Source organism: Anarrhichthys ocellatus, unplaced genomic scaffold (assembly GCF_004355925.1).
Source record: "Anarrhichthys ocellatus isolate YVR2014 unplaced genomic scaffold, GSC_Weel_1.0 scaffold99, whole genome shotgun sequence".
In the NCBI taxonomy this organism is placed as follows: domain Eukaryota; kingdom Metazoa; phylum Chordata; class Actinopteri; order Perciformes; family Anarhichadidae; genus Anarrhichthys; species Anarrhichthys ocellatus.
The window spans coordinates 741501-752011 of NW_022280129.1; the positions used below are offsets into that span (position 1 = coordinate 741501).

Consider the following 10511-nt stretch of genomic DNA (forward strand, 5'->3'; position numbering starts at 1 on the left):
GGCATCACTGTGTCAGCCTCAGAGACATGACAGTGTAAGCACCATGGCATCACTGTGTCAGCCTCAGAGACATGACAGTGTAAGCACCATAGCATCACTGCGTCAGCCTCGGAGACATGACAGTATAAGCACCACGGCGTGTCCACACATATATGTGTATCTGTTCCAGCACCTGTACCATCTGCTCGCCGTTATCCGTCTCTGTGACATCATCTCCAGTCGAACCCTGTCTCCTTCTGTCATACCTGCAACCTGATTTGCTCACACATACTCAGCACGAAGCTCGCTGCGCCCAAACATACATCCCCTTCCCAATTAGTGTGATGAATCAATGTTTAATCGCGCTAAAACAAGCGGCCGGCCTGTAAAGCTCCAGAGGAGATAAGGCCGAAGGGTCAGAGCCAAATCCAGCGCCTGCCCTCCCTGTTGGCCATGCTCAGCTAGCAGCCAACAGCTGTTTTGCTGGCAGGAACTCAACATTAAACACTGACATATATTCACAGGCTGCTCGTCCCAGAATTTCTCTCTGTCATTTTTAGGACCGTAAGCAACAACCACAAGGCAGTATAAACATCGGAGAATAATTATAATATATACTATACGTATATTTAAAATATATAGGGAGTAAACAAGAAAAGATCTCCAGGGTGAATCCCGTAATTGACTTTCTTTTTTTTCATTTAAATTGGCCCATAACTCAAGTACTTGTCCTTTTACTGTAACTGTTGCTCCCCGATATGTTGTACCATGTCCTCAGGTCAAGAAAATAAATGATTATGACAAACAAGGTATGGAATATATTTATGGAGAGAGGCACACTTGCTAAAGTCAAAAAGAAAGAATGACAGAGGGAAAGAGAGAGAATGAGGGGTTGAGGAAGTTGAAATCAGCCTGAACAGTTAGAACTAGGAGAGCAGCTTTTGTGCAGAAGATGTAGACAGTTGTGACTGCAGTGTGTGGTGGACGTGAGACACCCAAAAAATGCAGCATGCATCCACAACAAAAAACACTGTATGGTGAAATGATTAGAAGTATCATGTACATTCAGATGGAACACAAGGCAAGATGTGTAACAAAATGTATAATTCATTCACAGAAACAGATAGACCAACACCAGTTTGACTCGAAACTCAAAGTGCACAATAAAACAACATGATTTCTGAGAAATAAAAAATAATTGAGATATCTTATCAAAACAATTAGCCCAACAACAGTTTGATTGAAGTTCCCTGAAGTGCAAAAACAGATTAAAGGAAAATAAATAAAAATAGAGATACCTGCTTGTGCAAATGAACCCTTTGTTTCTTTACAAGCCCTACTGTACTGTACATTTCATACCTGCTTTTTCCATCTCTGTAAATGATTTGTCACATGCTCCATTCATACTGTGTCAAAGCAATTGTGAGCAATTGACTGGGAGTCCAGAAAGCGCAGGTAGCAGCCCCTAGAGACTGCATTGTTCACTACACCACACAATACAGATGTGTTGCTAGAGAAAAGGTCATGTAGTCATAAAAAAGGGGTTAATCCTCTCCAGAGCTTGAATATGTTCAGTAAATGTCATTGCAGCCCGGCTTCAGATAGTCATTTCTTGCAGATAAGTTCAAATGTTGATGCAGTGGTTACTAAACAAAAGGTTAGGGGTCACTAAAAACATTAGGATTCATCCTCTGGGGACATCCACAGTGAATTTCCTGGAAATGCAGCCAGTCATTTTCAAGACACCAAAGTGAACTGACATATCAGAATGACATAGGGGAGTTTGTTTGTGTGTGTGTGTGTGTCCGTCCTTCCCCAGGAGGTTCAACGGTGCACTGCCGATATGAAGATCACGTCAGAGCACTCCAACCACCCTGACAGCAAGCACAAGAACAGATACATCAACATAGTGGCATGTGAGTACACTCTTCATAGAACACCATATGAATGCATACTCTGTCCTGTGTCACTTATACAGCAGACACTGACGTAAACCTCTATCTCCCCCACCCTCGCTACTATGGACCCATCTTTGGTCTTCAAGGTGGCATTTCTTTGAAGGACTAGAGATGAGAAACTGGTCAGATAACTGAATAGAACTAAATAAGACTGTTACTGTGCACGCACAGTGTTTACATGCCCCTAGTTTTGGGGTCAAAGTTAGTTTAAATGTTGTGAAATATCTTCACAGTATTGGCTCCGTAGATCTATGCAGCTGTGGTGCTTTGGGCAATAAATGTAGTTTTGTCCTACAGTATAGCTGTTGCTGTGTTGGTAAATGGACTCCAATAAGCCAGGACAGGACTGCTGTAGAGGCTTGTCTGTCAGAGGTCAAAGAGACTGTGATCAGTCATAGATTATTCTACATTTTTTGGGGCGGGGTTGTTTTGTTTTGATTTGTTTTAATGTTCACAGTGTTGGAATGTGACTTAGTTAATTTACTCAAGAACTGTACTTAAGTACAATTTTGAGATTCTTGTTCTTTACTTGAGTCTTTTCTTTTCATTCCATTTCCTTTTTTTACCTACATTTCAGGGGGAAATATTTGCACGGAAGACATATGACTTTTTTGTTTGTACTTTTACTTTTAATACTTTGAGAGTTTCCCAAAAACTTTCCTGACTATACGTTTTTTGACTTAAGTAACACATCCAATGCAGGACTTTACTTCTGAATACTTCCTCCACCACAAGTTCATAAGATGAAAATGCGAGTTTGTTCATGAGCAATTCATTGTTCAGTAAAAGTTGTTCAATAAAACCCAAAACCTGTTTATTAACTACAGTGTATTGACCATTTTAAATGACTATATAGCATGAAAGTTGTTGTACTTTGACAAGCTTTGACCCATGCATTTGAGGACAAATACTGAGGTCATAGAACCAGCAGATCTAATATTTCTCTCACAAAGTTATTGCACAACTTCATTGTGCTTGTAATGTGTGCAGTGTCTCTGCATTGCCTACTGAATCATTCAAATGTAATTTAACAAGGAAGCTGCAATACCCCTTGCAGGAGCTGGGAAAGAGCGAGACTAGGCAGCTTCAACCATTAGAATAACAAATGCTAAGTTACCTGTGATATTAATTGGGATGGTAATTTTGGCTGGCAAGAAAAAGGCTTGTTTGTAATGAGAGCGAAGCTAAAAAGCCAGGCATGGTGAGCGCAGCCGCCGATACCTGCTAATTAGTGCTAATGTATCAATTCAATTGATGCAAGAATTTCACTCACCTAGAAAACTGCAAAAGACTGCAGAACTGCAGATTTGGCACTTTTGCCTTGGCTTTAGTGCTTATTCCACACTGTATCATCTGGTTGTTCCAGATAGTCATTTGTATTACTCTTGACTATTTAAACCAGCTCCTTGTTGTTGGTTTTTACCAAATGTCACTGAACAACGCCTGGATTTGAGTGGATTGGTTTAAGCTGATTTTGGTGTTAAAAGGTGTTTCCTCTTCGAATACGACACCTTTCACCATAGTTAACTATAAGGGAGGTTTTGCAGCAAGCTCTGCAGACAGGGAATCACCAAAGAGTGTACTTCTTCTGGAGAGCATTAATGTATTCAGCAAAGGTCATGGTACTAAGCTATGCTGGATCCTGAGTCCAAGTGTACATGTTGGTATTAGGGTGGTTCTAGTGGAAACACAGCTGGATCACCTGAATCAGTCGTGTTCCTCGCCTGGGAACATGAATATCCAAAGCAAATTGACCTTTGAAATTACCTTTTTAATGCTTTTTCTAAATGGTGGTATGAAAGGAAAGGTCAACCAAAGAGTGGATAAAGATTCCCCGGCAAGCGTGAACTTTCAGAGTTCATTTGTATTAGTGCAAGCTTGGTCCGGATAGTGGCACGAGAGGAAAGGTCATTGTGTCATTAAAAGCATTAGCTCATTTCCTTGAGCAAGCAGAGTGCAAAACACAATCTTTTTGTACAGGTACTGTGTCCAAATTGCAGAGCTTTCTCTGAACCGAAGTGTATGTGTTAATAGTTAACCAGAGAAAGCAACTGACTTCACCACTAGCAGAGGAAAGGCTTACCACCAATCCCCCAGTGTTGAAACACCACACACAGGCTTGGTGCCTGACTACATCAATCTGTAATGAATATTTCACACGTCTCATACAACCATTGGCTGCGTCTGAAAGCAGCTCAGCCTCGTGTTTGTTAGAGTGCATGTTGTTCTGTAAAAACCCACACAACCCAGTCTGACCATTGTTGCAGCCACAAAGGTTCATGTGCTTCCTGGTTGGGAGCTGGTGCTTTGGCGGAGCACCAAGTTGACAGCGTTACATGGACGGCACCGTGTTAGGGTTAGAGGTAGTGTTAGCTCTCGCTGTGGTTTCAGTCACACAAACACACTTACTGTGTCACTGCTCTGCGTTTCCCCCTCAGATGACCACAGCAGGGTGAAGCTGAGGCCGCTGGCTGGGAAGGACTCCAAACACACCGACTACATCAATGCCAACTATGTGGATGTGAGTGCTTCCACTAGGAGATGTCAAATACTGATCTGTGTCTGTGTTTGTATGATAAGGGCACTCGTTTTAGAGATGATGGCCGCTAGAATAAATACAAAACAATCATTTCGATGTTAGCTCAAGTTTTGGAAGAATTTTCATTGTCGTGGTTCCATGACGTCATTTGTATACACCACTTGTTCCCAAGCTAATAATCTGTCTCTTTCATCCATTAGGGTTATAATCAGCCCAAAGCTTACATCGCAGCCCAGGGACCTCTCAAGTCCACCTTTGAGGACTTTTGGCGGATGGTGTGGGAGCAAAATACCTGCGTCATCGTCATGATCACCAACTTGGTGGAGAAAGGCCGGGTATGTTCTGACACTCCCACAATCACACAGTAGTACACCCAATGACCAGACAATAGAAACTTCAGGACTGCTCTTGAATCATGCCACATGTTGTTTCAGAGAATTAGTTTCAGACATTTAGACTTGTCAAACACAATGTAACGAACAGAAGACAGAATGAATAATGGCTACATCTGTATTCAGATGAGCCAGGGCCGTGGTGTGCAGGCTCACAAAGCCAACTAAAATGTTATCAGTTACAGCTTTTGAAACCGTCCCGTTGGACCGATGTCTGTGGGCCGGTATCGTCCTGGTGATGAAGCTGGTTATTCAGATTCCAGTGCTTCACACAGCTGTTCAAGCCTCATGGGTAGATGCTCCTCTATATTAAAGCTTTGTTTGACTTTGTGTCCTCTGAACAATTATTAGACGATTATTGTACTGCGACGGAGAGCTTTATATTTTTAAAGTATTCATCGTTGCTCTGGAGGTATATAAGGTGGTAAGCCGTTCACCAAAAGGTGCTGTTACGTGCTGCTGTGTCTGCTACTGTTCAACTGAAATGGGAAAGCCCTCTTCTTCTAAAGGGTCAGAGGTTTATACATCTGGTCACTTAATATCACTTTGGTTTAGCCCTGGAGGAAATACCTTGCCACAAAACAAACAGCTATTTGATCTGTTTCGTGGGAAAAGTGATCCATTAAAAACATACGTATTTCCTGGTTCAACACAGACTTGTAAAATGGACACTCCCCCCTCCACTATCTGCTGACGGAGATTGAATCTGACTCGTGTGTGTGTTTGTGTGTGTTTGATCTACAGAGAAAGTGTGACCAGTACTGGCCCACAGAGAACAGTGAAGAGTACGGCAACATGGTAGTCACACTGAAAAGCACTAAAGTTCATGCCTGCCACACCGTGCGCCGCTTCACATTACGCAACACTAAAGTCAAAAAGGTGAGAATAAGAGGGAAGAAGTGACACAGCAAGAGCTGGTCACCTTAGTGACCTGTTGGACCATTCAGAGCAGGATATCCCCATATTTGGTTGATTAGAGCTTTTTTTATTGAAGAATAACACCTCTCACGAGCTCCCGTAACTTGGTGACCAACGCAGTAAAAGCATCCCTCCATTTCGCCAGTGGAGAGCTTTTAATGTGAAGCTTTATCAAGTGTCCTAGAGGAACTGATATGTTATGATATGCTGATTTGTGATATAAATGCAAAAAAACCTAACCGTACTTTAGAGGTCAATGTAATCTTGCTTTCTGTGTCTCCCCTCAGCTTGTCTTTTTTATTTTTCTCCAACTTGACAAACATTCCTCCTCTCCTCCTCCTTCTTCTTCTCCATCCAGTGTGGGAAGGGGAACCCAAAGGCGCGGGCCCAGAGTGAGCGGACCGTGCTCCAGTACCATTACACCCAGTGGCCCGACATGGGAGTCCCTGAGTACACCCTGCCCGTTCTCACCTTTGTCCGCAGGTCCTCAGCTGCCCAGATGCCTGACATGGGACCCATGCTTGTCCACTGCAGGTAGTGCACTGTGTTCCCCCGTCCACCTTTCAACCACATTGCTGTCATTGTGCACATGAACTGTTGGTCATCGAGAGTGTGGTCACTTCTGTTCGTTTACTTTGTATAAAAGGCCTTCATGGATTGTATCCTTTCTTTTTATTTGTGAAGAATGCACTTTTTATACTGCCTCAAGAAATGCTACAATCTTATTCAATTCTTTGTGCTTTTAGGCGGAGATATTACAAATGAACTGCACACCTATACCTTTGTGCTTTTCAACCCTTACAGCTGTATATCTAAGCAGCATCACTGAACCTGATGTCACAGTTGCCAGCTTGTATTTAAGGGCGTTTTACAGTAATGCCTGGTAATTGTCCTCTGACTGTGGCCCCGGGGGGAATGAGTACAGAACTCTCTGCTATCATCTGCGCTGAGATCGTCGATAATAACTTGTCACGCTGCCTGGCCGCTGTGGCTGCAGACACACTGCTCATTACTACCATGTTGTACTGCACATCCACACGCAGACATCCACCCGCTCATTATGCAAGAAACAGAGACGCATTCACATTTACTCTGCTGGCCTGCTGCTTTAAAGTTCAGAATGTGGAGGTACAGTAGAGGTGTTAGTTGGGTCTGTGGCCATGCTGTCAGCTTGTAGAAATGTACAAACTGTTCAACAATACTTCTGCTGTTCTTTTAATTATATGCTCACCTTTTCTTAGTGTTAATACTCGGTTCTTATCAGTAAAAAACTAATTCCCAAAAAGATTCCATCACAGATTGTGAATCAGTACACACGCTAACGAGGCTGTCATGTCTCTAAAGAACATGTCAATGATTACTTCCTTATAGTCTAATTCCATTGACAGAAAAATGACAACACAATTTACAGTAATAGTCTGACGGGACAGGATAATTACATTTTAGGAGAAAGACGTCAAAACACCAATGAGACTATTCTGTCCCGCCCTGCCAACACAAGTTGTGTGTTCATGAATCTGTGTCCTCTGTAACGCATGGACATGATTTGTTTTTTTGTTTTTGCCAAGTAGTTTGTGAACAGTTTATTGGGATGTGATTTTAAATGTGTTTTTTTAATCAATCATATTTTCCTCTTTTTAGATAAATTCATACATACATAGACCCCAAATATTGTAATATTTATATATATGGTATAAAAGATGGAAATATTTACCCTCACGAAACAACGAATACAGATTTAAATCCAAATGTTGTGGCTAGCAGTGAAATAAATGCATGTCATGTGAAAACACATTTCGGGTATCCATCTGAATGCTTATTTCCCACATATAAACCATCTCACTCATCTCTCATCCCTTGTGTTGTGCTGCAGTGCTGGAGTGGGTCGGACGGGGACTTACATCGTCGTAGACAGCATGCTGCAGCAGATCAAAGACAAGAGCACAGTTAATGTACTCGGCTTTCTCAAACACATACGCACCCAGCGCAACTACCTAGTCCAGACTGAGGTTTGTATATCTGTGTCTGTGTGTGAGCCAAATGTTTATGACACTCTTGTTGGCCAATGCCATTTGTATGTTCTGTAACTGTTGCATGAAAGCATGGTGGAATTAGCAAGCCAGCTTAGTAGCCAGCAGCTACTTCATGCAACTTATTTCTTCATCCACACAATCTTGTCCTCAGCATTGGAAAGCACACAGAAAATCCTTCATTAACACTGATTCAACAGATTTAGTGATGTACTACGGGCTCAGAAAAAAGCTTTTGCTGTGCTGTGATTGTAATGCTATGCTGGTTATGGAAAATGAGTCAACGATAGACGCGAATTCATGAAAACATTATGCCCTGCAGTATTTATTGTTGAAACACAGTTCATCATTTCGGCTAAGGCAGTGGAAGAAAGGTCAGGCACAGATAAAATGGAAAGAGTTATCGAGGAATTACGACAGTGCTTAGTCAGTTGTGTGTTACTGAGGTTTAATCAAGCGGGACCATGAATACCAACATAGAATCTCATGAAATGTGGTCGGTAGTTGTTTTGCATAAACCATGAACACCCAGTAAATGTCCAGTCAGTCATTTTCTGCGTTTTTTGTTATTAAGCACAGTATCTGGTGGAAACTTTCCCCTGATACGTCTGCTTGAGGAAGTTCTAGCAGTCATTTGGAATCACCCTCTGAGCACCAATATCCACAGTCACTAGTTGTGGTAATACAACATCTTGCTCTGTACAACATACCTGCAAACTTGTTGCCCTTTTGAATCAAAATATGTCATCCACGTGAATCATGTAGATCCGTAGAGTTTTAATTTTTTTTGGGGGGGGTTCAGCTGGCCAGCCAGCATTTCTCAGATTGGAGTGAGACGAGGAGAAAAGGTGATGTGGGGATGAGCCAACTACATGATTTCATTGTCATAATAACTTTTCTGATCATGAAAAGATGAGGCCCAGATACTGATGATGAGATGATGAGGTCAGAGAGCTTCAGGGAGAGGAGGCTGTCTGTAGCGTAGCTTGATGCAGGGCTGAGATGTGAAGGAGCTGGGCCTGGATAAAGGTGGAGCTGGCCCTGGATAAAGTTGGAGCTGGGCCTGGATAAAGGTGGAGCTGGGCCTGGATAAAGGTGGAGGTGGGCCTGGATAAAGGTGGAGGTGGGCCTGGATAAAGGTGGAGGTGGGCCTGGATAAAGATGGAGGTGGGCCTGGGTAAAGATGGAGCTGGGCCTGGGTAAAGATGGAGCTGGGCCTGGATAAAGGTGGAGCTGGGCCTGGATAAAGATGGAGGTGGGCCTGGGTAAAGGTGGAGTTGGGCCTGGATAAAGATGGAGCTGGGCCTGGATAAAGGTAGAGCTGGGCCTGGATTCTTTTATCTGTGTTTATCTTTATGACTAAAACTTTTGAAAATGAAACTTTGGTCTCAATGGATTTTGTCTAAATAAAGATAAAAATAATAATATTGATTGAAAAAAATAGCTAACTAGCCAGCTGTTCAGCTAGAGCTGAAATACTGATTAATAACTCAATAATAAATTAGTTTTTTGCTTAAAGTAAATGGTGCCTTATTACTTCTCAGAGTACACTAGAATGCTACATTTTAACGCTCATATTTAAAATCGAATTCTCCCGGGGAGCATGCCCCCCCCCCCCGACAGGGTTTCGGGTTTGGGTGCATGTCACCTTTTTCACCTTCTTATGAGTTTGCAGGTAAGGTACAAGGTCTAGCAAGCGTACAAAACCAAATCCAACAGTCTACCATGCACATGTCAATGAGTTTAGTACACAGTTTCATTGTAACATCTCCACTGTGTTAGACCAAAGCATTGTGATAGTCTCTGGTCTCTGGCAGCAGCTGTTGTGTATTGGTTCTCTTCAGTCTTTGTATCTGTATAAATAACTGTTTGCTTCAAACCAAACCACATATTGCATCCTTTTAGGGGGTGTATATATGTTTTTAAAACCTTTGCAGAGGTAGAATAGTCAATTTCTCCCATGCTGCACTAAAACCTCAACTAATACTATTATTATATGTCATAACTGATACTTAAGTTCATTGCAAAATTGCAGTTGCAATGCAAATCTATGGTTTGGGCATGCCAAACACCATCTTGCCATACCAGCTGCTAAACATCTTTTTTGTCCTCTGTCACCATTTGTCTGATCCAGGAGCAGTACATCTTCATCCACGATGCCTTGATGGAAGCCATTTTGGGGAAGGAGACAGAAGTGACAGCCAGCCAGCTTCACAGCTACTTCAACATCATCACGACACCAGGACAGAGCGGACGGACACATCTGGAGAAACAGTTCAAGGTGAAGGGCATTTATTATTCATTATTCATTCATTTAGCACATTTACACTGTGACATAAAACAACATTGTGTCTCGTCATGAGTCAGGTTAAATTACCAGCTAATTATTAGTTTACTAAAAGTATTCGCTCACCAATAACCAATTAGTTATAGTTTTTGGGTTATTACATCAAGATTAATGATCGAAATACATGAATCGAGGTGACAAAACAAATACAGTATTTCAAAGATCTCAGATTACGAGTATCACGAAGATATTATTTATATATTATTAGTGCTGGGCAACGATTAAAATTTTTAATCGCGATTAATCGCATGGATTTTTTGCGATTAAGCTTATTGTTATGGCAAAGTTCAATAATGAATTCAAAAGTAGTGTATTGCGCACTTTTATTTTAAAAGTACTGCTATATGA

General features: G+C 41.9%; 1 protein-coding gene across 2 annotated transcripts in view; it reads left to right on the plus strand.

Moving 5' to 3' along the window:
* The window catches only part of LOC116399049 (receptor-type tyrosine-protein phosphatase gamma-like), a 540858-nt gene that overhangs the window by 511717 nt on the left and 18630 nt on the right, over positions 1 to 10511 (plus strand). Inside the window, exons 16-22 of one of the 2 annotated variants that reach the window (XM_031875879.1) lie at positions 1799 to 1895; positions 4376 to 4458; positions 4677 to 4811; positions 5613 to 5747; positions 6145 to 6320; positions 7660 to 7795; positions 9951 to 10097. In XM_031875879.1, the coding sequence (XP_031731739.1) occupies positions 1799 to 1895; positions 4376 to 4458; positions 4677 to 4811; positions 5613 to 5747; positions 6145 to 6320; positions 7660 to 7795; positions 9951 to 10097 (909 nt within the window). The remainder of the gene's footprint in view (positions 1 to 1798; positions 1896 to 4375; positions 4459 to 4676; positions 4812 to 5612; positions 5748 to 6144; positions 6321 to 7659; positions 7796 to 9950; positions 10098 to 10511) is intronic. The other variant, XM_031875880.1, reaches the window with a different exon arrangement.